Raw genomic sequence first — 24,711 nt, 5'->3', positions numbered from 1 at the left:
CAGGGGGCTGCAAGAGAGCTGGGGAGGGACTTTGGAGGGGGTCAGGGAGGGATAGGGGTCTGGGACACCTCTGAGGGGGGCAGGAATCAGGCCTGGGACAGGGAGTCAGCAATGGGCACTGGCAGCCCAGAAGGCCAAGGGCAGCTCAGCTGCCAGTGCCCATTGGCAGAGGTGGAGGGAGAGGATCCTGCCCCTCTGCTCTGGGGTGTCAGGGAGGGATAGGACTGGGGGGGATGGAGCAGCACTAGAAGTGGGGAGATTGAGCTTGGCTGTGAGGAAGAAGTTGTTGCCCAGGAGGGTGGTGAGAGCCTGGCACAGGCTGCCCAGGGAGGTGGTGGAAGCCTCCTGCCTGGAGGTGTTTGCAGCCAGGCTGGAGGTGGCTGTGAGCAACCTGCTGTGGTGTGAGGTGTCCCTGCCCATGGCAGGGGGTTGGGGCTGGCTGAGCCTTGAGCTCCCTTCCAGCCCTGCCAGCTCTATGATCTACCTGCAGACTGGGGGGGCTGCAGAGCTCTCTGAGGGCTGAGCTCTCTCCTTGTCTCCCCCAGATCCACTTTGATGGCTGGAGCCACATCTATGACTTCTGGATCGACGTGGATCACCCAGACATCCACCCCATAGGCTGGTGCTCAAAAACAGGGCACCCACTGCAGCCCCCTCTCAGTGAGTGCCACCCCTGCCTCACCCCAAGCATGCCAGGGCCCCTCTGGTGGCTTGAAGATTCCCCCCCACCAGTAAATGAGGCAGAGCAGCCCAGCTGGAGGCAGATGAAGCTGCACTGCCATCTAGAATGAAAGGCAAGGAGCAGGTACAGAAGGCAGAGCAGTCACAGGGGTCTGCTGGTGTTCACTACTGAGAAACAGCACAGGAACCCCCCTGGAGAAACCCAGGGGAGCTGCCAACAGCTTCCCCTTCCCTGCTCCCCTCCTTAACCCCCTGCACAGCAAAGGGAGAAGAGGAAAGGCAGAGAATTGTTTTGTTAGCAAACCAAGGAGCACAGCCCAGGTCAGCCAGGAGGCAGCAGGAGCCTCAGCCAGAGTGAGGAAGCCCAAAGAGAGAAAGAGCTGAGCTGTGTGTCTGCTGCCTGCCCAGTGGCTTGCTTAGGGCTGGTCCTGCTCTTCCTTCTGGCACCCACTGGTGATTTATTCACATACTGCCACCTTCTCCTCAAGGGCTGGGGAAAATCTTGCTAGGCATAGCCTGGAAGCTGCCAGAGCCTCACAGCCACCCAGGCACAGCAGTGGGAGGGCAGGGGCTGGCTGAGGATGGGCAGGGAGGCAGGGCTTGGCTCTGGAGCTGCCAGCTGGGAAAGCCCTCCCTGTGCAGCACAGGCAGGGAGCCCAGAGGCCTGGCACTGCCTGGGGCTGGGCTGTGACAGCCTCCCTTCTCTCTCCTCCTGGTGCAGGGCCCAAGGAAGCAGCCTCCTCTGCCCATGGGGGCTGCCCAACACTGGGCTGCAAGAGCATCCCTCACACCAAGAGCTCCAAGTACAGCTTTCACCACAGGTGAGCTTCCAGAGGGGCTCCAGGGCACAGCCCCTGCCAGCCCTTCCTCCACAACCTCACAACCTGCCACCCCCCCAGCAACCAGCCCTTCCCTGCAGCCACACCTGCCTCTGCCCCCTGCTCAGGGGCAGCCTCTGCTCTCCTCAAGCCAGGCCCCAGGGCAGCCCAGAGCCTGAGGTCAGAGTAACTGGTGGATAGCAGCTGAACATGAGCCAGCAGTGTGCCCAGGGGACCAAGAAGGCCAAGGGCATCCTGGCCTGCAGCAGGAAGAGTGTGGCCAGCAGGAGCAGGGAGCTCATCCTGCCCTGTGCTCAGCACTGCTCAGGCCACACCTGCAGTCCTGTGTCCAGCTCTGGGCTCCTCAGGTCAGGAAAGAGGTTGAGCTGCTGGAAGGTGTCCAGAGAAGGGCAACAAAGCTGGGGAGGGGTCTGGGGCACAGCCCTGTGAGGAGAGGCTGAGGGAGCTGGGGTTGCTTAGCCTGGAGAAGAGGAGGCTCAGGGGAGACCTCATTGCTCTCTGCAACTCCCTGCAGGGAGGTTGTAGCCAGGTGGGGGTTGGGCTCTTCTGCCAGGCAGCCAGCAGCAGAACAAGAGGACACAGTCTCAGGCTGTGCCAGGGGAGGTTGAGACTGGAGGTGAGGAGAAAGTTCTTCCCAGAGAGAGTTGTTAGCCATTGGGATGTGCTGCCCAGGGAGGTGGTGGAGTCCCCATCCCTGGAGGTGTTCAAGAGGGGATTGGATGTGGCACTCGGAGCCATGGTTTGGGTGTCAGGAGGTGTTGGGTGCTAGGTTGGACTTGGTGATCTCTGAGGTCTTTTCCAGCCTGGTTGGTTCTGTGAGTGTTCTGTGCCAAGGTCAGCCATGGAGCTGGCCCAGGGCAGGCAGCAGATGTGGCTCTGTGGGGCTCAGCAAAACTTTAGCCATGAGGCCTGTGGTGCCAGCTTGGACTCTATGATCTTTGAGGTCTCTTCCAACCTTGGTGCTCCTGTGTGATGTGAGGTGGTGTGGCTGCTTCCACCTGGGGGCACAAAGCAGCTGCCAGCTGCCCCTCCCTGGGGCTCTGCTCAGCAGGGTTTTGCTGTGCAGGGCTGTGGCTGCCAGGCTCAGGGGGGCAGAGGGAGCCCTGCAGCCCTGCCCTGCTGCCCTGCAGCTCTACCCTGCTGCCCTGCCCTGCCCTGCAGCCCTGCCCTGCTGCCCTGCAGCTCTACCCTGCTGCCCTGCCCTGCCCTGCAGCCCTGCCCTGCCCTGCAGCCCTGCCCTGCAGCCCTGCCCTGCCCTGCCCTGCCCTGCAGCCCTGCCCTGCCCTGCAGCCCTGCCCTGCAGCCCTGCCCTGCAGCCCTGCCCTGCAGCCCTGCCCTGCCCTGCAGCCCTGCCCTGCAGCCCTGCCCTGCAGCCCTGCCCTGCCCTGCTGCCCTGCCCTGCCCTGCTGCCCTGCCCTGCTGCCCTGCCCTGCAGCCCTGCCTTGCAGCCCTGCCCTGCCCTGCAGCCCTGCCCTGCTGCCCTGTCCTTCAGCCCTGCCCTGCAGCCCTGCCCTGCAGCCCTGCCCTGCCCTGCTGCCCTGCCCTGCCCTGCTGCCCTGCCCTGCTGCCCTGCCCTGCAGCCCTGCCTTGCAGCCCTGCCCTGCCCTGCCCAGCCCTGCTGCCCTGTCCTTCAGCCCTGCCCTGCAGCCCTGCCCTGCTGCCCTGCCCTGCCCTGCCCTGTCCTTCAGCCCTGCCCTGCTGCCCTGCCCTGCCCTGCCCTGTCCTTCAGCCCTGCCCTGCTGCCCTGCCCTGCCCTGCTGCCCTGTCCTTCAGCCCTGCCCTGCCCTGCAGCCCTGCCCTGCCCAGCCCTGCTGCCCTGCCCTGCAGCCCTACCCTGCTGCCCTGCCCTGCTGCCCTGCAGCCCTGCCCTGCTGCCCTGCCCTGCAGCCCTGCCCTGCCCTGCAGCCCTACCCTGCCCTGCAGCCCTGCCCTGCTGCCCTGCCCTGCTGCCCTGCCCTGCCCTGCAGCCCTACCCTGCCCTGCAGCCCTGCCCTGCAGCCCTGCCCTGCCCTGCAGCCCTGCCCTGCTGCCCTGCCCTGCCCTGCAGCCCTACCCTGCTGCCCTGCCCTGCAGCCCTGCCCTGCTGCCGTGCCCCGAGCCGGCTCCAGCCCTGCTGCTCTGCTCCCCAGGAAGTGCCCCACGCCGGGCTGCGACGGGTCGGGGCACGTCACGGGCAGGTTCACAGCCCACTACTGCCTGTCGGGCTGCCCCCTGGCCGAGAAGAACCAGAGCAGGCTGAAGGCAGAGCTGTCTGACAGCGAGGCCCCCGGCCGCAAGCGGAACCTGCTGGGCTTCCCGCAGCGCAAGAAGTCTCGGCACCACGGCAGGTGAGCCCCGGGGATGCTGCCGCCCCCCGGCCCCGCGGGCAGCTCCCTGCTCTGCCCTCTGTTCCTCTCCACACCTCCTGTGTCTGTAGCCGTCAGCCCCCCGGGGCAGGGGGCAGGAGGCTGCCCCTGCTCCTGCTGCCGAGGCTTTGCCCCGGGCGCTGTGCAGGGAGCCCTGGGGCCGGCCCCAGCCCCGGTGCCAATCAGTCTTCTGTCTCTCCAGAGGGCGACCCCCAAAGTACCGGAAGATCCAGCAGGAAGACTTCCAGAGTAAGTGGCAGCAGCCTGGGCACAGGGTGCAGGGAGCTGGGGGGGGCTGGGGGGGGCTGGGGAAGCAGGGCTCCCTTGGCACCAGTGAGCACCTTGTGAGCAGCTGCTGAAGCTGACCATGACAGCAGAAATGTCCCTGCCCCCTGCCACAGTCTGCCAGGGCCCCTGCCTGCCTGCTGCTCTGAATGCTCCAGGGCAGGGAATCAGGATCCCCTCTCCATGGCAGTGCATCTGCCCTGCCACTGTGCCCCCTCCAGACAGTGGTGCTGAGTCCCCTCCAGGCAGGGGTGCTGAGTCCCCTCCAAACAGGGGTGCTGAGTCCCCTCCAGGCAGTGGTGCTGAGTCCCCTCCAAACAGGGGTGCTGAGTCCCCTCCAGACAGGGGTGCTGAGTCCCATTTCAGACAGGGGTGCTGTGTCCCCTCCAGACAGTGGTGCTGTGTCCCATTTCAGACAGGGGTGCTGAGTCCCCTCCATGCAGTGATGCTGAGTCCCCTCCAGGCAGTGGTGCTGAGTCCCCTACAGACAGGGGTGCTGAGTCCCATTTCAGACAGGGGTGCTGAGTCCCATTTCAGACAGGGGTGCTGAGTCCCCTCCATGCAGTGATGCTGAGTCCCCTCCAGGCAGTGATGCTGAGTCCCCTCCAGGCAGTGGTGCTGAGCCTTCCTCCTGTGGCTCTGTGCCCAGGAGTTTCAGTGTGGGAGTGCAGTGCCCGGCGGTTGCTGCAGCCCAGGGACTGACTTAGCTGAGCCCCCAGGCCCAGCCCAGGCAGTGCCTGAGGTTCAGCCTAGCTGCTGAGCCCCCAGACCCAGCCCAGGCAGTGCCTGATGTTCAGCCTAGCTGCTGAGCCCCCAGACCCAGCCCAGGCAGTGCCTGAGGTTCAGCCTAGCTGCTGAGCCCCCAGACCCAGCCCAGGCAGTGCCTGAGGTTCAGCCTAGCTGCTGAGCCCCCAGACCCAGCCCAGGGCAGTGCCTGAGGTTCAGCCTAGCTGCTGAGCCCCCAGACCCAGCCCAGGGCAGTGCCTGAGGTTCAGCCTAGCTGCTGAGCCCCCAGGCCCAGCCCAGGCAGTGCCTGAGGTTCAGCCTAGCTGCTGAGCCCCCAGACCCAGCCCAGGGCAGTGCCTGAGGTTCAGCCTAGCTGCTGAGCCCCCAGGCCCAGCCCAGGCAGTGCCTGAGGTTCAGCCTAGCTGCTGAGCCCCCAGACCCAGCCCAGGGCAGTGCCTGAGGTTCAGCCTAGCTGCTGAGCCCCCAGACCCAGCCCAGGCAGTGCCTGAGGTTCAGCCTAGCTGCTGAGCCCCCAGGCCCAGCCCAGGCAGTGCCTGAGGTTCAGCCTAGCTGCTGAGCCCCCAGACCCAGCCCAGGCAGTGCCTGAGGTTCAGCCTAGCTGCTGAGCCCCCAGACCCAGCCCAGGCAGTGCCTGAGGTTCAGCCTAGCTGCTGAGCCCCCAGGGCAGTGCCTGACGTTCAGCCTAGCTGCTGAGCCCCCAGGGCAGTGCCTGACGTTCAGCCTAGCTGCTGAGCCCCCAGACCCAGCCCAGGCAGTGCCTGACGTTCAGCCTAGCTGCTGAGCCCCCAGACCCAGCCCAGGCAGTGCCTGAGGTTCAGCCTAGCTGCTGAGCCCCCAGACCCAGCCCAGGCAGTGCCTGACGTTCAGCCTAGCTGCTGAGCCCCCAGACCCAGCCCAGGCAGTGCCTGAGGTTCAGCCTAGCTGCTGAGCCCCCAGGGCAGTGCCTGACGTTCAGCCTAGCTGCTGAGCCCCCAGACCCAGCCCAGGCAGTGCCTGAGGTTCAGCCTAGCTGCTGAGCCCCCAGGGCAGTGCCTGACGTTCAGCCTAGCTGCTGAGCCCCCAGACCCAGCCCAGGCAGTGCCTGACGTTCAGCCTAGCTGCTGAGCCCCCAGACCCAGCCCAGGGCAGTGCCTGAGGTTCAGCCTAGCTGCTGAGCCCCCAGGGCAGTGCCTGAGGTTCAGCCTAGCTGCTGAGCCCCCAGACCCAGCCCAGGGCAGTGCCTGAGGTTCAGCCTAGCTGCTGAGCCCCCAGGGCAGTGCCTGACGTTCAGCCTAGCTGCTGAGCCCCCAGACCCAGCCCAGGCAGTGCCTGAGGTTCAGCCTAGCTGCTGAGCCCCCAGGCCCAGCCCAGGGCAGTGCCTGAGGTTTGGCCTAGCTGCTGAGCCCCCAGACCCAGCCCAGGCAGTGCCTGACGTTCAGCCTAGCTGCTGAGCCCCCAGACCCAGCCCAGGCAGTGCCTGACGTTCAGCCTAGCTGCTGAGCCCCCAGGGCAGTGCCTGAGGTTCAGCCTAGCTGCTGAGCCCCCAGACCCAGCCCAGGGCAGTGCCTGAGGTTCAGCCTAGCTGCTGAGCCCCCAGACCCAGCCCAGGGCAGTGCCTGACGTTCAGCCTAGCTGCTGAGCCCCCAGACCCAGCCCAGGCAGTGCCTGACGTTCAGCCTAGCTGCTGAGCCCCCAGACCCAGCCCAGGGCAGTGCCTGAGGTTCAGCCTAGCTGCTGAGCCCCCAGACCCAGCCCAGGGCAGTGCCTGAGGTTCAGCCTAGCTGCTGAGCCCCCAGGGCAGTGCCTGACGTTCAGCCTAGCTGCTGAGCCCCCAGACCCAGCCCAGGCAGTGCCTGAGGTTCAGCCTAGCTGCTGAGCCCCCAGGCCCAGCCCAGGGCAGTGCCTGAGGTTTGGCCTAGCTGCTGAGCCCCCAGACCCAGCCCAGGGCAGTGCCTGACGTTCAGCCTAGCTGCTGAGCCCCCAGACCCAGCCCAGGCAGTGCCTGAGGTTCAGCCTAGCTGCTGAGCCCCCAGACCCAGCCCAGGGCAGTGCCTGACGTTCAGCCTAGCTGCTGAGCCCCCAGACCCAGCCCAGGCAGTGCCTGACGTTCAGCCTAGCTGCTGAGCCCCCAGACCCAGCCCAGGCAGTGCCTGAGGTTCAGCCTAGCTGCTGAGCCCCCAGGGCAGTGCCTGACGTTCAGCCTAGCTGCTGAGCCCCCAGGGCAGTGCCTGAGGTTCAGCCTAGCTGCTGAGCCCCCAGACCCAGCCCAGGGCAGTGCCTGAGGTTTGGCCTAGCTGCTGAGCCCCCAGACCCAGCCCAGGGCAGTGCCTGACGTTCAGCCTAGCTGCTGAGCCCCCAGGGCAGTGCCTGACGTTCAGCCTAGCTGCTGAGCCCCCAGGGCAGTGCCTGACGTTCAGCCTAGCTGCTGAGCCCCCAGGGCAGTGCCTGAGGTTCAGCCTAGCTGCTGTCCCCAGGGCAGTGCCTGAGGTTCAGCCTAGCTGCTGTCCCCAGGGCAGTGCCTGAGGTTCAGCCTAGCTGCTGTCCCCAGGGCAGTGCCTGACGTTCAGCCTAGCTGCTGTCCCCAGGGGCTGCCCTGCTGCCTGCCCCAGCACTGGGGCTGAGTGAGGAGGATCCCCCCCTGGAAGCCATCCCTGACTCCCTGGAGCAGGGAGCAAGGGAAGAGCTATGTGGAGGTGTTCAAGAGGGGACTGGATGTGGCACTTGGTGCCATGGCCTGAGGTCTGTGGTGCCAGGTTGGACTGGATGACCTCTGAGGTCTCTTCCAACCTGGGTGACACTGTGGCACTGTTAAGCACGTGGAATGAGCTGGGCAGCCTGGGCTGGCATCCTGGTGGGAAATCTGGCACTGGGACCTAGTTCAGGGTAGAGAATGAAGGTGGGGAGAACAAGGCAGAGCCAAGCTTGTCCCTAAACCTCTCCCCACACCATCCCCAGTCCCGGCACCCTGACCACTTGGGTACCTCATAGCCTGTTGAGCCAGGGGACAGCCTGAGAGCTGGACCCAGCAGACCCTCTGCTGCCAGCCCTGGGCCCTCCCCTGCTGGGGAGGCCTGCAGGCTGGGCTGGGCTGGGCTGCCCTCCTCCTGCCTTGTCAGACCTCTTGCCTTTGCCTTGCCAGCCATTGCTTCAGACAACATGCACCAGTCCCTCTTCATGTCTGCCCTCTCTGCCCACCCTGACCGCTCCCTGGCGCTCTGCTGGGAGCAGCACTGCAAGCTGCTGCCAGGGGTGGCTGGCATCACAGCAACCACCGTGGCCAAGTGGACCATCGATGAGGTAAGCTGCTCTGGAGGCTGCTGGGCTCCCACTGCCAGGGCTGGGGGCACTCTGCCTGGCTGGGCAGCGCCGGGGGGCATTGCCCCAGGCACAGTGCTGCTTCCACTGGGGACTCCACCACCTCCCTGGGCAGCCTCTGCCAGTCCCTGGCCACTCCTCCAGCAAAGACATCTGTCCTCCTCTCCAACCTCAGCCTCCCCTGGCACAGCTTCAGGACATTTCCTCCCCATCACCTGAGACTAGAAGAGACCACCCCCAGCTCACTGCAGCCTCCTGTCAGGGAGCTGTAGAGAGTAACCATCCAGTTCCTCAGGGCAGGAGGACCAAAGGACATCCACTGGATGTAAGAATCAGGGAACCAGAGAGCTGTGGTTGGCAAAGCCCTCTGAGATCACCCAGTCCAACCTCAACCCCACCCCACCAGGGCCCTAAGTGCCATGGCCACAGGGTTCCTGCACACCCCCAGGGATGGGGACTCCACCACCTCCCTGGGCAGCCTCTGCCAGTCCCTGACCACTCTTGCAGCTAAGATCTGTTTCCCAGCCTCCAACCTCAGCCTCCCCTGGCACAACTCCAGGCCATTGCCTCTGCTTCTACCACATGTGTTGAAAGCTGCCAGGCCTGAGCCCCAGTGGCAGCTTCTGGGGAGCAGATGCAGAGCTCCCAGCCTCTCACTAGGTCTGAGTGTGACCCTAGTGCAGGGCAGGCTGCTGAAGGCAGACAGCAGCCTCTGAAGCCAGGATGTTAAGGGCTTTCCAAAGAAATCAGCTCCCCCTTTGCCAAGGTAGAAGCAGAGTGTTGGGTGGGATGGAGGCACTGGCTGGGGGCTTGGACTGGGTGGTCTCAGAGGTCTTCTCCAGCCCTGCTGGTTCTAGGATCCTGCAGGAAGCCCCAGCCTGTGCAGGCCAGAGGCCATTTCCCTGTGCCCCTGAGAATGCAATCTTGGCCTCAGGCTCTTCAGCCTCACCTTTCCTCTCTGCCCTGGGCATCAGTGCTAGCCCCTCTCAGGGCCTGGGCAGCCTCAGCAGCCAGCCCTGCCTGCTGCCCTCACTGCCCTGCTCTGCCCTTCTCCTGCAGCACCCCTGGCTGGCAGTGCCCTGGCTGTGCCATTTGCTGCTGGGGGGAGGCCAGCAGCTGTGCCCTGCTCCAGGGGTGAGCACTAAGCACTGTGGGGGTGCTGCAGCTGCAGCCTTTGCCCTGAGAGCCAGCTGGTGCCAGCAGGGCACAAAATGCCTCTGTGGAGGTGAGGAGGTGGCTCCTGGGGTGTCTCCAGCCAGGAACTTTGCTTCTGCCCTGATGTTTGCCTCCTTTTCTCTCAAGGTCTTTAGCTTTGTTCAGACTCTGACAGGGTGTGAGGACCAAGCCAAGCTCTTCAAGGATGAGGTGAGAAGGGCTGGGAGGGCAGGGAGCCAGGGACAGGGCAGGGAGCCAGGGACAGGGCAGGGAGGCACTGGCCAGTGGCCTTCCTGCACCAAACTGCTGCTGAGAGCACCTCAGAGGATCCCACTCTGCAGGCCTGGGGGCAGCAGCCCCACTGCAGGGCAGTGTGCAGCTGTGGTGGCAGGAGGAGAGATGCTGACCCCCAGGGGGCTGTGCTGCTCTGTCCTCCTGGCATGGGTGAGGAAGGGCCCTGTGAGAAGACTGGGAGCAGGGAGTAGAAGGAGGTCCAGGTCTGGGCTCCCCAGTTCAGGAAGGACAGGGAGCTGCTGGAGAGGGCACAGCAGAGGGCTGCAGAGCTGCTGAGGGGCCTGGAACAGCTCTGTGGGGAAAGGCTGAGAGAGTTGTGGCTGTTCAGCCTGGGGGGGATCTCATCCCTGCTGAGCAATGCTCAGGGGGAGGATGCCAGGGGGTGGCACCAGGCTCTGCTCAGTGGTGCCCAGTGGCAGCACAAGGGGCAACAGGGACAAACCTGAACACCAGAAGTTCCATCTGAACAGGAGGAGGAACTTCTTCAATTTAAGGGTGGCAGAGCCCTGGAGCAGGCTGCCCAGAGAGCTGCTGGAGTCTCCAGCTCTGCACTCCTTCCAAGCCCCCCCTGGCTGTGCTCCTGTGAGACCTGCCCTGGCAGGAGGATTGGACTCCAGCTCCAGAGGGCACTTCCAGCCCCTACCATTCTGTGGCTCTGTGCAGATGGTGCTGCAGCCTGAACAGCACCATCACCCCCTGGGGGAAGCTGCTCCCCCCTCACCCATTCACCCCTCCCTGCCTGCATCCCCTGCCCAGCAGGGCAGGTTGGTGGCACTGCAGCCTGTGAGCTGGGCCCTGTGTGGCAGCAGCAGGGCTGCAGCAGCACAGCCAGGGAGGGCAGCGAGGGCCCAGCCTGTTAGCAGATGGCCTCTGTGCTCTGAGGGTGCTCAGGCACACAGAGCTGAGCTGCATGGGCATGAGCTGGGCATGCTGCATGCCCAGCAGGACCTGGAGCAGGGCATGGGCAGGTGTTTGCCCCCAGCAGGCTGCCTGCTGGCTCTGTGCTGTGCCCTCTGGTGCAGCTGCCCTGGGAGCTCCATGGAAGAGCCTTTGCCCTTCTGCACTCAGGTCCTGAGCTCCCAGCTCTGGCTGGTCTGGGGTGGTGGGGGAGTGCTGTGGGTATCCCCTGGCCTGTTCCCTGCCATCACCTGTGCCACTGGGGTGAGGCTGGGCACCTTCCCAGGCAGTGGCTGTGCCCAGGAAGCACAGAGTGTGCTGCTGTCATAGAGGCACAGAGCTGGCAGGGCTGGAAGGGAGCTCAAGGCTCAGCCAGCTCCAACCCCCTGCCATGGGCAGGGACACCTCACACCACAGCAGGCTGCTCACAGCCACCTCCAGCCTGGCTGCAAACACCTCCAGGCAGGAGGCTTCCACCACCTCCCTGGGCAGCCTGTGCCAGGCTCTCACCACCCTCCTGGGCAACAACTTCTTCCTCACAGCCAAGCTCAGTCTCCCCACTTCTAGTGCTGCTCCATCCCCCCCCAGTCCTATCCCTCCCTGACCCCCTCCAAAGTCCCTCCCTGACCCCCTCCAAAGTCCCTCCCCAGCTCTCTTGCAGCCCCCTGCAGATCCTGGGAGGCCACCAGAAGGTCTCCTGGGAGCCTTCTCCTCTCCAGCCTGCACAACCCCAACTCTCTCAGGCTGCCTCCAGAGCAGAGCAGCTCCAGCCCTCTGCTCCTCCTCCTGGCCCTTCTCTGGACACCTTCCAGCACCTCCAGATCCTTCCTGGCACAGAGGCTCCAGCACTGGCCCCAGAGCTGCAGCTGTGGTCTCAGCAGAGTGGAGCAGAGGGGCAGAATCCCCTGCCTGGCCCTGCTGGCCACACTTCTCTTGCTGCAGCCCAGGCTCTGCTTGGCTCTCTGGGCTGCAAGTGCTCCCTGCTGGCTCCTGCTGAGCTTCTCCTCCCCCAGCCCCCCCAGGCCTTCCCTTCAGGGCAGACCCAAGCTGGCTGCTGAATCCCAGCCCCCTCAGGCTGTGCTCCCAGCAGAGCAGCTCCAGCCCTCTCTCTGTGCCCCGCAGATGATCGACGGTGAGGCCTTCCTGCTGCTGACCCAGGCTGACATCGTCAAGATAATGAGTGTCAAGCTGGGCCCTGCTCTCAAGATCTACAATGCCATCCTCATGTTCAAGAACGCTGATGACAGCTTGAAGTGACTGCTGCGGGCCTGAGGGGCTGCTGCCTGCCCCAGCGCTGGGGCTGCCAACCGCCCGGCCAGGGCAGTGCCCCCCCGCGGCCGCCTGCAGCTCCTCACCTCCTGCCCTCGTCCCCGTGGATGCCACCCCTCTGCTCTGCCCCCGGCCCTGCTCCCACCCCCCTCCTGCCGCTGCCCTGGGGGCCGGGCTGGGGGGTGGGTGCTGGGCTCAGCTGTGGCGCTGTGAGAGCTGCCCCCAGGCCCTGGCAGCGGTGTGGGGATGTGGCAGCTGGGGCCTGCCACCGCCGCTCTAAGTGACCAGGAGGAGGGCAGGCACTGCCTGCCTGCCTGCATTCCTGCCTGCACCCCTTGGGGGGCTGCTCCTGGCTGGGCTCAGCAGCTGAGAGGCTTTGGTCCTGCTCCTGGGGGTGCTCCCTCGGGCCCCCCTGCTCGCCTCGCTCCCCGGGGATGGCCTCCAGGAGCTTCTGCTCCCTTGGCCTTTTGCTCTGAGGTCTTTGGACTTGCCCTTTGAAGGCCAGATGATGACTTTGCTTTGCCCCTTCACTGTGCTGGGGATCGGTGGCCCACTCCCTGCTCCTCCCAGGGAGCAGCCTGCCCTGCCTGCTGCTCTGCCCCCACCCAGCAGCGCTGCCTCGTTCCCTGTGCCGGGAGGCAGCAGGCCCAGGGCTGGCTGGCTGCAGCACAAGCTCCAGCTCTTTCTTGTGCTTCAGGCTGTCTTGGACAGCATGCCCCTGGCTGGAGGGATGCTTGCTGAGCTTGTTCCCCCTTGCAGCAGTTCAAAAGCCCCTGCAAAGCAGGGCTGGGCCCTCTGATTGATGTCTTAGAGCAGAGCCAGCTGCTGAGGACAAGAACCATCCATGGCTCCAGAGGCAGAGCCCCTGGCTCCTGAGGGCATTGCTGAGTGGGCTGACACAATCCTGCCAAGCTGCCTTCTGCCCCTTGCCTGCCCTTGCAAGCTCCCCAGGTCTGAGGAGCAGGATCTTCTGCTGGCCCTCAGCTGCTTCTCTGCAGAGCTGAACGAGCTCCAGCAGGGCTGCAGCCGGTTGGGTGCAGCCTGTGCCTCCCCTTCTGGGGGAGGAGAGGCTGAGCAGGCTACAACTCCAGAGCCAGGTGGTCCTGGCAGAGTCCCAGGCAGCTTCTGGTAGCCTCTGTGTGCCCTGGAGTTGCCCACACTGCCCTCCCCATGCCCTGTCACCCACCTGTGCAGAGCTGCTGTGGTGTCACTGCAGCAGTGGGGTGGCAGTGCAGCCCTCAGGGCTCTGCAGTGCTGGGAGCTGAGTCCCAGGGCACTTCCTTTCCCATTCCCAGGGGTGACACAGCTAACAGAGCATCCCCCCCTTTCCCAGGGGAAGAAAGGGCCCTTAGCAAGTGCACCAGCAACCAGCACAGCCCTGGAGCTGCTGTCCTGCCTCTCCTGGGCTGCCAGGGAGATGTAGCATTTGGACTCTTTGTTAGTGGCCACTTGGGGTCACCTTTGGCCTGCTCTGGCTGCTTGCTCCCCGTGCAGGACGTGCAACTCTGTCCCTGTGTTTGTTCTGTCGGTGCTTGGGTTTGGTTTAGGCAAGCCTCCCTCTCCTCTTTGGTTTCCTTTCATCTCTGTATGCACTGCAGCCTGGCCAGCTGTGGAGAGAGGGAGGGCAAGGAGCTGCCCTCTCCCTGGGGGCCACAGTCACTCCCCAGTCCCCCCTGATCTGCAGCAAGTGCTCCTGAAGCTGCTCTCTCCAGCTGAGGGAGAGTCTCCTGCTGGGGTAGAAGAGGAGGAGCCCTGGGACCTTCGGCTGCGAGAGTGCCTGTGAGCAGTGCTGAGGCCTCTCCAGGCTGCCTTGCACAGGACCTGGTTCCTGAGCTGCTCAGGAAAGGGCTGATGAAGGCCTCCTGCTCCCCCCTGCTCTGCTCCTCGGGGGGAAGGCAGACCTCCTGTTGGGGAGGGGCTGAGCACTGGCCCTGGGGGCTGCCCCTGGTGTCAGACCTGCACCCAGCATGGAGGAGGGAGAAGCTTGTCTGGAGAGCAGCAGTCAGAAGATCCCTGCTGCAGGGGCAGAGGAACCAAGGCAAGCTATGGCTGGCCAAGGCTGGGTACAACCATCAGCACCAGCAGCAGCTCCTGCTCTGACCTGGGGGGTGCTCTGCCTGGGCACCAGGCTCTGCTGGCCAGGGGCATCACCTCACCTTGGAGAGCAGGCTCAGCAGGGGCAGCACTGCCAAGGTGCTCCCCACTGGCACTGGGGCCTGGCTGCACAGCTGGGGCTCAGGTTCTGCTGGCTCTGAGCTCTGCTCAGGAGCAGCTTCCAGGGGGCTGGAAGGGTGATGCCAGCTGTGGGGCTCCATCCTGGGCAGCTCTCAGGGGGCTGGAAGGGTGATGCCAGCTGTGGGGCTCCATCCTGGGCAGCTCTCAGGGGGCTGGAGGGGTGATGCCAGCTGTGGGGCTCCATCCTGGGCAGCTCTCAGGGGGCTGGAGGGGTGATGCCAGCTGTGGGGCTCCATCCTGGGCAGCTCCCAGGGGGCTGGAGGGGTGATGCCAGCTGTGGGGCTCCATCCTGGGCAGCTCCCAGGGGGCTGGAGGGGTGATGCCAGCTGTGGGGCTCCATCCTGGGCAGCTCCCAGGGGGCTGGAGGGGTGATGCCAGCTGTGGGGCTCCATCCTGGGCAGCTCTCAGGGGGCTGGAGGGGTGATGCCAGCTGTGGGGCTCCATCCTGGGCAGCTCTCAGGGGGCTGGAGGGGTGATGCCAGCTGTGGGGCTCCATCCTGGGCAGCTCTCAGGGGGCTGGAGGGGTGATGCCAGCTGTGGGGCTCCATCCTGGGCAGCTCTCAGGGGGCTGGAGGGGTGATGCCAGCTGTGGGGCTCCATCCTGGGCAGCTCCCAGGGGGCTGGAGGGGTGATGCCAGCTGTGGGGCTCCATCCTGGGCAGCTCTCAGGGGGCTGGAGGGGTGATGCCAGCTGTGGGGCTCCATCCTGGGCAGCTCTCAGGGGGCTGAAGGGGTGATGCCAGCTGTGGGGCTCCATCACACAGCTGCTGTGCCGAGCAGCAGCTCCTCAGCCTCTCAGCTGGCTCAGCCCTTTGGGTGCAAAGCCTGTGGGCTCCTGGGGGTGAGTCAGGGGTCTGCAGGTGGCCAAGGGCTATTTCCTGTGCCAGGGCTGAGCCTTCTCCCTGGCTGTCCAACCAAACTGCAGCAAACCCAAAGCATGGTGTGAGTGTGTGTGGCACCACTGCCCCTGCTGTGGCTGTGGCACTGGTTGCATGTGGTGGCCTCTTGTGCTGTGGAAGGGGCAGGCTCTGTGCCCAGAGCACCTTGGCAGGGCCACAGAGTCCTGCTTCAGAGGGCACTGAGGGCAGCTGTGACCCAGACTGAAGCACCAAAGTTTCTCCCTCCCCTTCCCCTGCTGCTGGCCAGGAGGGAGGGGTGGGCTGGGGTCAGGCCTGCAGCTTCCTCCCTGAAGGCTCTCTCAGGCTGTAGCCAACATTTCTGTGCCCATCTGGAATGTTCCAGGTCAGATGGGGTTGGGGTGGAGGCCCCCAGCCTCTGCTGCCCTCCCTCCTGCCCCTGCAGGTGCTGCTGGCAGGGCTTGGCTGGAGCCCTGGGGGATGCCTCAGCCCCTGCCCCAGGAGATGTCTTGGGGGGGGGTCTGCGAGTGACTCTGGGGGTGTGGGGCAGCAGGTGGAGCCTCTCAGGGAGGTGTGGACAGGGGCAGCCTGCAGGCCAGGGGAGGCTCAGCTGGGGGGGGGGGGCACCATGCCAGCCTGCCCCTGCCTCCCCCCAGCGCTTCCAGGGCCACCACAGAAGCACTTTGAGAAGCAGGAAGCCCTCCCCGGGGCCGGGGGGGCTGGGGGCTTGGGGCAGCTCCTGCCTGGGGAGGCAAATCCGGGGACATGAGTGCAATGAGGGGGGCAGGGTGGGAGGGAGCAAGGGCAGGGACTTGGCCACCTCTGCTCCTCCCTTCCTCACGCCTGGACCCCCGGGGGGGAGGTGGGGAGAGGCCCAAGGGCTGCAGGCTGCCTGCCTGCCTCACTCCTTCCCCTGGGGCCAGAGGCTGCCTTGCCCTGGGGGGGAGGAGGGGGCTGGGGAGCAGAGGGAGTCCACTGAAGCTTTTTTGCACTTTGATTCCTTGTTTTTTGCTCTCCTTTTGGTCCCCATCAGCCTTGGGCTGGCCATGGACTCCCCTTTCTGTTTGCATCACGCCACAGGGACCACCAGGCCACCCCTGAGCTGCTCCTGTGGGCTGTGAAGCTCTCCTGGAACGTTGTGTCCTGAGTCTGCAGAGGCTGGAAGGTTGGGTATATATAAATCTCTCTCTGTATTGAAGTTGGATCTCCATGGAGGCCCTGCTGTGCTGTACCTGTCAGTGTTTGACCCAATAAACGACTGTGAGCGATGGATGGAGCCCAGGGCTGCTGCACCTCCTCATTCAGCCCCAGCCAGGCCTGCAGGGGGGGGCTGCACCCCAACAGGCTGCCCCTGCAGGGTCACAGGAGGGTTAGGGTTGGAAAGGGCCTCCAGGATCCTCCAGTGCCAGCTGTGCCTGCTGCTGTTCCTCCCCAGCTGCACAACCCAAAGCCTCCTCCTGGCTCTCCCTTGGACTCCCCCCAGCAGCTCTCTGTCTCCCTTGAGCTGGGGAGCCCAGCACTGGACACAATACTCCAGCAGTGCTCTCAGCAGGGCAGAGCAGAGGGGCAGCAGAACCTCCCCAGCTTCTTGCTGCCCCCCAGGATGCCCTTGGCTCTCTTGGCCCCCAGGGCACATTGCTGCCCCATGCAGAACTTGCTGCCCACCAGCACCCCAAGCTCTTGCTCCATGCAGCTGCTCTGCAGCAGGGCAGCCTCCAACCTGCCCTGCTGCCTGCTGCTATTCCTGCCCAGCTGCAGGACCCTGCTCTTGCCCTCCTTGCCCTTCAGGAGCTTTGCCTGCAGCCAGCTCTCAGCCTGCCCAGCTCTGCTTGGATGGCAGCACAGCCTGAGGGCTGTCAGCCCCCCCCCAGCTTGGGAGCAGCAGAGCTTGCTGAGGGAGCCCTCAGTGCCCTCAGCCAGGTGCTTGGGAGAGCTGTTGAGCACAAGTGGGCCCAGAGCTGATCCCTGGGGAGCAGCACTGGCCACAGGCCTCCAAGCTGCCTCTGTGCCACTGCTGGCAGCCCTCTGAGCCCTGCTGTGCAGCCAGTTTGCAAAGCAGCTCTGGAGCAAGCAGCAGAGATGCTTCTGAAGCATTCACTGAGGGGGGCTGGCAGTGCAGGTGCTGAGAGCAGTGCTGCCTTCTGCTCAGCACTGCCTGTCTGCAGCAGATGGAACTGTCCATGAGCCTGACCTGGCTGAAACACTGACCTCAGAGTCCTGCCAGCCTTGTGCATGCCATAGCAGGGAGCAAAGCCCCAGGTGCCCAGCAGCCACAGCTCACCAAGCAATGGCAGCAGGAGATTCTCCTGGGCCTCTGCACTGTGTTGGGTGGATCAGCTCAGCACCAGCAGAGGCATTCTGCTGACAGAGCTGTCAGGGCTGGAAGGGACAGTGGTGAGGCAGTGCTGTGGGTATCCCCTGGCCTCTTCCCTGCCATCATCTGTGGCACTTCACAGTGTCACAGAATCACCAAGGGTGGAAGAGACCTCAGAGATCATCAAGTCCAACCTATCACCCAACACCTCCTGACAGCTAAACCATGGTACCAAGTGCCACATCCAATGCCCTCTTGAACACCTCCAGGCACAGGGACTCCACCACCTGCCTGGGCAGCACATCCCCAGGGCCAATCTCTCTGGCTGGGAAGAACTTTCTCCTCACCTCCAGCCTGAACCTCCCCTGGCACAGCTTGAGACTGTGTCCTCTTGTTCTGCTGCTGGCTGCCTGGGAGAAGAGCCCAACCCCCACCTGGCTCCAACCTCCCTGCAGGGAGTTGCAGAGAGCAAGAAGGTCTCCCCTGAGCCTCCTCTTCTCCAGGCTAAGCAACCCCAGCTCCCTCAGCCTCTCCTCACAGGGCTGTGCCCCAGACCCCTCCCCAGCTTTGTTGCCCTTCTCTGGACACCTTCCAGCAGCTTTCCTGACCTGAGGAGCCCAGAGCTGGACACAGGACTGCAGGTGTGGCCTGAGCAGTGCTGAGCACAGGGCAGGATGAGCTCCCTGCTCCTGCTGGCCACACTCTTCCTGCTGCAGGCCAGGATGCAGCCTCACTTGATTGAGGCTGGGCAGCTTCCCAGGCAGTGGCTGTGCCCAGGAAGCACAGAGTGTGCTGCTCTCATAGAGGCACAGAACTCTCAGGGCTGGAAGGGAGCTCAAGGCTCAGCCAGCCCCAACCCCCTGCCATGGGCAGGGACACCTCACACCACAGCAGGTTGCTCACAGCCACCTCCAGCCTGGCTGCAAACACCTCCAGGCAGGAGGCTTCCACCACCTCCCTGGGCAGCCTGTGCCAGGCTCTCACCACCCTCCTGGGCAACAACTTCTTCCTCACAGCCAAGCTCAATCTCCCCACTTCTAGTGCTGCTCCATCCCCCCCAGTCCTATCCCTCCCTGACACCCTCCAAAGTGCCACACTGCTCCCCCCTCCCCCAGTGCATTTCCCACACTCTGCTCAGGGTTTCAGAAGCAAAATGAGATTTGATTTACCAACCAAGACCAAATCTTTTATTGCCACAAACATCTCCAAGGCACACTTACCAATATTTCACAGTTCAACAGCAGCTCAATACCAGCTCCACCCCCAACCCCCCCTGGACACAGGACCCTGGGAGCTGTGCTGACTGCAGGCTCCTGCCTCTCCCTCTGCCCTGCACCCTGCACAGCCAAAAGGGAGGACAGAGCAAGAGCAGCCCAGAGGAGAAGATCACAGCTCAGAGGGTGTGAGGGGGTGGAAGGGACCTCTGGAGAGCTTCCAGTCCAACCCCTGCCAGAGCAGGAGCACAGAATCCAGCACGGGGCACACAGGAACACATCCAGACAGGGCTGGGAAGGCTCCAGAGCAGGAGACTCCACAACCTCTCTGGGCAGCCTGCTCCAGGGCTCTGGGAGCCTCCCAGCGCAGAAGTTCCTCCTCATGCTGGGAGGAAAAACTCTCTGTGCTACAGAAGACATTCAGCAGGTGAATTTCTCTCTTCTTAGTCTGTGTCCACTGCTAAATCTCTTTGTCCTCAATCTGGGCTGCTCTGAGTACATCAGGCAGAGCCTCACAGCGAGGGCCTGGCCCTGCTGGGGACAGGAGGACAGGGACACAAAAGGGGGGAGGGGAGGGTGGCACTGCTGTGTCCCCTCCCAAAGCCAGAGCTCCCTGCCCTGGAGGCCACCCCGAAGCCCCCCAAGGGCTGTGGTGGTTCCTGGCCTGCTCCCGCGGCGAGGCCCCGGGGGGGAGCCCCAGCGACCCCCCTCTGGTGCCAGTCATGGGCAGGGCTGCTGCTGCTGTCCCCTCCAGCTGCTGTGTGTGGCCTCGGCCAGGACCAGCCCCAGCAGCAGCAGGACCCCAGCCCCCAGGGCCAGGTGCACCGTGTTGCTCAAGGTGTAATCTGTGGGGGACAGGAAGGGACAGCGGCTGGGGAGCTCTGCCAGAAGCCCCCAGGAGCTGGCAGCCCAAGAAGGGACCCAAGGGCACAGCCAGGGTACACCTGGGGCTCCTAAGGGCCAGCTGCTGGCCCTGGGGCTCTCCTGGGCTGGTGAGGGCTGAAGGGCAGTTCCTGGGGAGCAAAGGGAGGCTCAGGGACTCCTGCAGGAATTGCTTTGGTGGGAAAAGACCTCGGAGATCGCTGGGTCCAAACATCAACCCAAGCCCACCGTGGCCACTGGGCCATGTCCCAAAGTGCCAGGGCCACATCCCATGGCTCCCACATCCCTGCCAGCTGGGACAGGCTCTGGATCCCCACCCAGTGGCACCAAAGCCAGGGAGGAGGACAGGAACACAGCCCTGGCCCTCACCTGCCACTGCCAGGCAGCATCACTGGGCTGCCATGGGACCCCAGACTCACAGAGTGCCAGGGGCTGGCACTCCAGAGCTCACCCAGCCCAAGCCCCTGCCAGAGCAGAGCACCCAGGGCAGGGCACACAGGAACACAGCCAGGGGGGGTTGGAATCTCTCCAGAGAGGGAGACTCCACAGCCCCCCTGGGCAGCCTGCTCCAGGCCTCTCTCATCCTCACAGGGCACCAATGCTTCCTCCTGTGCCCATGGCACTTCCTCTGCCTCAGCTTCCACCACTGCCCCTTGGGCTGGCACTGGGCATCCCCCAGCAGAGCCTGGCTCCAGCCTCTGGGCATCACCCTGCACAGCTTTAGCCCCAGCCAGGAGCTCACCCTCAGGCTGCTCCTCTCCAGGCTCCAGAGCCCTCAGCTCCCTCAGGCTCTCCTCCTGAGGAAGATCTCCCACTGCCTGCAGCATCTCTGTGGCTCTGTGCTGGACTCTCTCAGGCAGTTCCCTGAGGTCCTTCCTGAGCTGAGAGCCCAGAGCTGGACACAAGATTCCAGCTGTGGCCTCAGCAGAGCACAGCAGAGATGCACAACCAGAGCTGGTAGGTGCAGGCTCAGGCACCCCCTGGCCCTTGTTCCCAAATGTCAGCCTGGGGCAGTAGGGTCTGCAGGTCCTCTGCAAAGCCTCTTGAGGAGCTGGCAAGGCTCAAACACATCTGAAGGAAGCTGCATCACCCCTACTGCAGCTCCTCCCTGCCCCTACATCCCATTGCCTTGTTCCACCAAGATGTGGCAGATGCCAGGGAGGAAGAGAAGAGCAGGAGGGGCCCAGGGGAGTGTCTCACCTCTCACCACCAGCTGCAGGGGCTCACTGGCAGCAGACCAGCTGAAGGAAGCATCCTTGTTGAAGCACTGGCAGCTGTAGTGGCCTCCATTGGCCTCCTGCACGTGGGAGATGTTGAAGTCCTCTTGCTGCTTGGAGAGCACTGCCAGGGCTGCCAGCTGGCCCTGCAGGTAGAGCAGGCAGCGGGCAGCGGGGTGTGCAGTGCTGCAGCGCAGGCTCACTGCCGCTCCCACAGTCACCTCCTGCCCAGGCAGCACCCAGAGGACAGGTGTGGGGAGATGGAACTCTGTGGGGAGGAGAGAGGAGAGGGCATGGCAAGGTGCAGGGGGGCCTTGGTGTGATGCCAGGAGCCGCTGGCAGCATCTCCAGCACCGTGCCCACACAGGAGCCATGCTGCAGGAGGCAGAGCTGCAGCAGAGCTGGCCCAGGCCAGCTCCCCACAGCCTGGCTCACAGCCCTCTCCAGCAGCCCTGCACCCTGGGCTCCCAAGCACCACCTGCTCCCCAGGTCCCTTCCTCCAGGGCAGGTTTTATTCCACAGAGCCACAGAAGCATTCAGGCTGGAAAAGAGCCTCAGGACCCCCAAGGCCAAGCACTGACCCTGCTCTGCCAGGCTCACCCCTGACCCACAGCCCCAAGCACCACATCCAAACCACCTCCAAACACCTCCAGGGGTGGTGACTCCACCACCCCCCTGGGCAGCCTCTGCCAGTCTCTGACCACTCCTGATGGGAAAGAACTTTCCCTAATGTCCCCTGCTGCAGCTTGAGGCCATTGCCTCTTGTCCTGTCACTGATTCCCTGTGAGCAGAGACCAGCAGCAGCCTCTCCACAGCCTCCTTGCAGGCAGCTGTAGGCAGCCAGGAGGTCTCCCCTCAGCCTCTTCTCTTCACACTAACCAGCCCCAGCTCCTTCAGTTGCTCTTCACCAGATTGCTTCTCCAGGCCCTTCCCAGCTTCCTTGCCCTCCTCTGCCCTGGCTCCAGGTGGTGCCAACCTCCCCAAGCCAGGGAAGGGGAGAACCCCTCCTGCCCATCCCCTGGATGGCAAAGCCAAGGGGCTGTGTTCAGCCTGCTCTGCCCATGTGGCATCTGCCCCCATGCCAGGCTGTGTCCCCCTTACCTTGTACCATCACATGCAGGTCTTCACTGTGAGCCAGCAGGGTGTCCCCAGCCTGGTGCTGGCACCTGTAGACTCCTGCATCCCTGTGGGTGGCATTGGAGATGGAGAACTCTGCCCTGCCGCCGCGCAGCGCCAGGGCGTGCAGCCGGTGCCCGTCCTTGAGGAGCACCAAGTGCCCTGTGGCACACTGGCAGCTGCAGCAGATGGTGGTGGAGCCTCCTGGTGGGATCACCCCGGGTGGCTTCAGGAAGATGGAGACTGTGGGGGCACCTGCACAGGGACAGACAGACAGACAGACAGTCCCCAGCACCCAGCCGCCCTGCAGCCAGCGTGGAGCCGGCTCCAGGCCCCAGCTCCAGGCCCCAGCTCCAGGCTCCAGCTCCATACAAGGATGAGATGGGGAAGAGCCCTGGGATGGGGAGAGGACACCAGAGGGGTGCTCAAGCTCCCTGACTGCCTCCTGGTGATACTCACTTGGTGCAGCCTTGCTCTGTGCCACCAGCCAAGCACCTGTGAGAGAAAGCAGCTGTGTGACATAGAACTGCCAGGGCTGGAGGGGACCTCAGGGCTCATCCAGCTCCAGCCCACCTCAGCATCAGGAGGAACTTCTGCACTGTGAGGCTCCCAGAGGCCTGGAGCAGGCTGCCCAGAGAGGTTGTGGAGTCTCCTGCTCTGGAGCCTTCCCAGCCCTGTCTGGATGTGTTCCTGTGTGACCTGTGCTGGATTCTCTGCTCCTGCTCTGGCAGGGGCTTGCACTGGAAGCTCTCCAGAGGTCCCTTCCAGCCCCCAGCACCCTGGTGCCCTCCTTGTACAGACTCACACCCCCTGGGCAGCCCAGAGGGCTGCTGTTGCAGCTAAGAAGTTAGCTCTGCCCCATCTGTCCTTACCACAGCCTGAACAAGAAGGATCAGACCAAGCAACCAAGGTCAGAGACCAGAGACCAGAGAGAGAGGAAAAGCAGCAGCAGAAAAGAGGAAAAAGCACTCTGTGTTCCTCAGCTCTGCAGCCATTTGCAGAACCAAAGTGCCTCAGGCTGGAGGGGCACAGAGACTCTGTTCTGTTTGGAACCTGCTGTGAAATTAAAGGCACACAGGAGGCCAAACATCCAAAGGCCCTGAGGCTGTTTATTAACAGAATAAAGTCAAAGGAACAGAAGAAGGGAGAGGGAGAGAGAGCAAGTGAGGAGCTACATCAGCACCCCCAGGACAGTTTGGCTCTGAGGAAGGATGCTTGGGCTTGGAGATCTCCTCCTTGTTGGCTGTGCTGTGCCCCCTGGAGCAGGGGAGGGAGAGAGCCCAAAGTCACAGAGCCACAGAGTGCTCTGGGCTGGAAGGGAGCTCCACAGCTCACCCAGTCCCAGCCCTGCCCCCAGCAGGGACATCCTCCCCTGGAGCAGGCTGCCCAGAGCCCTCTCCAGCCTCACCTGGAATAGCTCCAGGCATGGAGCCTCAGCCACCTCCCTGGGCAGCCTGCTGCAGTGTTCCAGCAGCCTCCTGGGGCAGAACTTGTTCCTCACATCCAAGCTCAATCTGCTCTGCTCTGCTCTGAAGCCATTGCCCCTGGGCCTGTCCCTGCAGGCCTTTGGGAGCAGTCCCTCTGCAGCCTTCCTGGAGCCCCTTCAGGTCCTGGCAGGCAGCTCTGAGGTCTCCCTGGAGCCTTCTCCTCTCCAGGCTGAACACCCCCAGCCCCCTCAGCCTGTCCCCACAGCAGAGCTGCTCCAACTCCCTGAGCATTCTCATGGCCTCCTCTGGAGCCTCTCCATCAGCTCCAGGTCCTTCCTGTGCTGAGGGCTCCAGCCCTGCACACAGCCCTGCAGGTGAGGTCTCCCCAGAGCAGAGCAGAGGGGCAGGATCCTCTCTCCCCAGCTCTGGCCACACTGCTCTGGCTGCAGCCCAGGCTGCCCTTGGCCTCCTGTGCTGCAGTCTCTCCCTGCCTGCTCCTGGGCAGCTTCTCCCCCACCAGCACCCCCAAGGCCTTCTCCCCAGGGCTGCTTCCATCACCTCCTCCCCCAGGCTGTACTGGCAGTGAGGATTGCTCTGGCCCAGGCCCTTCTCTGAGCAGCCTGGACTGCAGCTTCCAGGCTGCATGGTGATGTCTTCTCCTCTCTCTGAGCTGCTAAGGCTCAGTGCCTTTTAATCAGTCAATGGCAGCTCCCCCTGGCCCAGCCCTGCTCACACCAGTGCAAATAGTCACAGAGCTGCCAGGGCTGGAAGGGAGCTCAAGGCTCAGCCAGCTCCAACCCCCTGCCATGGGCAGGGACACCTCACACCACAGCAGGTTGCTCACAGCCACCTCCAGCCTGGCTGCAAACACCTCCAGGCAGGAGGCTTCCACCACCTTCCTGGGCAACCTGTGCCAGGCTCTCACCACCCTCCTGGGCAACAACTTCTTCCTCACAGCCAAGCTCAATCTCCCCACTCCTAGTGCTGCTCCATCCCCCCCAGTCCTATCCCTCCCTGACACCCTCCAGTCCCTCCCCAGCCCCCTGGGCTGAATCCTCTGGAAAAGCCAAACCTCTGCTTCTTCTCCCCAGCTCAGCAGAGCCTTCCCCAGCTGCAGCAGCAGCTCCTGGCACTTACCAGAGGCCAGCAGGAGAGCCACCCACAGCATCCTGGCCCCTCTGTCCTCAGCTCCAGCAGGGCTGCTTCAGAGGCAGGCACTGAGCATCTTGCTGCCTTCCCTGAGTCCTGGCCTGCCACAAGCCACCTTCTGTCCCAGGGCTTTGCTTCCTGCGGGTGCAGGGCAGCAGGGTGCCCAGGTCCGTGCCCGGGGCAGGGCAGCCCCTGAGCCCCTGCTCCCGGGGGTGCTGCAGAGCTGAGGAGAGAGCTGCTGAGGCTTTTTGTTTCTCTTTCTTGGCTCTGGTCACTTGATCAGGAAATGTCTTCCCCAGCTCCTCTTGTGCAACTGAGAGATGTTTTGCAAGGGAGGTGCTCTGCCTGGGGTGCTACGTGACAGGAGGGGCTCCTGCTCACCCCCGGGGCTCCTGCCCACCCCCGGGGCTCCTGCCCACCCCCGGGGCTCCTGCCCATCCCCGGGGCTCCTGCCCATCCCCGGGGCTCCTGCCCACCCCCGGGGCTCCTGCCCAC

The 24,711-nt window shown here is 64.1% G+C and overlaps 2 protein-coding genes across 4 annotated transcripts in view; one reads left to right on the top strand and one right to left on the bottom strand.

The window, feature by feature from the left end:
* L3MBTL1 (L3MBTL histone methyl-lysine binding protein 1) overlaps nt 1–16,164 on the top strand; it is a 48,328-nt gene extending 32,164 nt beyond the window's left edge. For both annotated transcript variants that reach the window (XM_068167384.1, XM_068167383.1), the window contains exons 16-22: nt 546–660; nt 1,403–1,502; nt 3,650–3,847; nt 4,068–4,114; nt 8,016–8,173; nt 9,494–9,556; nt 11,660–16,164. In XM_068167384.1, the coding sequence (XP_068023485.1) occupies nt 546–660; nt 1,403–1,502; nt 3,650–3,847; nt 4,068–4,114; nt 8,016–8,173; nt 9,494–9,556; nt 11,660–11,794 (816 nt within the window). In that variant the 3' untranslated portion in view covers nt 11,795–16,164. The remainder of the gene's footprint in view (nt 1–545; nt 661–1,402; nt 1,503–3,649; nt 3,848–4,067; nt 4,115–8,015; nt 8,174–9,493; nt 9,557–11,659) is intronic.
* Nucleotides 16,165–18,344: 2,180 nt separating this feature from the next.
* LOC137456090 (osteoclast-associated immunoglobulin-like receptor) lies at nt 18,345–24,711 on the bottom strand. 2 transcript variants are annotated; one of them, XM_068167393.1, is made up of 5 exons: nt 24,205–24,711; nt 22,100–22,135; nt 21,626–21,895; nt 20,508–20,792; nt 18,347–19,270 (listed from the first exon to the last, which is right to left on the bottom strand). In XM_068167393.1, the coding sequence occupies exons 1-5, from the start codon at nt 24,233–24,235 to the stop codon at nt 19,146–19,148; spliced, it is 747 nt and encodes a 248-aa protein (XP_068023494.1). In that variant the 5' UTR covers nt 24,236–24,711; the 3' UTR covers nt 18,347–19,145. The 2 variants fall into 2 exon arrangements, with proteins under 2 accessions (XP_068023493.1, XP_068023494.1); XM_068167392.1 differs by lacking the exons at nt 22,100–22,135; nt 24,205–24,711 and having other exon boundaries at nt 18,345–19,270; nt 21,626–22,083.

The sequence above is a fragment of the Melanerpes formicivorus genome, unplaced genomic scaffold (genome assembly GCF_026170545.1).
Source record: "Melanerpes formicivorus ecotype bairdi unplaced genomic scaffold, bMelFor1.0.p_v2 SCAF_116, whole genome shotgun sequence".
Taxonomy (NCBI): Eukaryota; Metazoa; Chordata; class Aves; order Piciformes; family Picidae; genus Melanerpes; species Melanerpes formicivorus.
This window is presented reverse-complemented; position numbering and strand designations above follow the sequence as displayed.

Excerpts from the sequence above, each read along its gene's own strand:
- LOC137456090 (XM_068167392.1), bottom strand. The coding sequence starts at position 22,010 with ATGGAGCTGGAGCCTGGAGCTGGGGCCTGGAGCTGGGGCCTGGAGCCG. Across the intron at positions 20,793-21,625 it reads CCTGCATGTGATGGTACAAG|AGTTCCATCTCCCCACACCT; the intron begins GTAAGGGGGACA and ends TCCTCCCCACAG. Across the intron at positions 19,271-20,507 it reads CCTGCAGCTGGTGGTGAGAG|ATTACACCTTGAGCAACACG; the intron begins GTGAGACACTCC and ends TGTCCCCCACAG.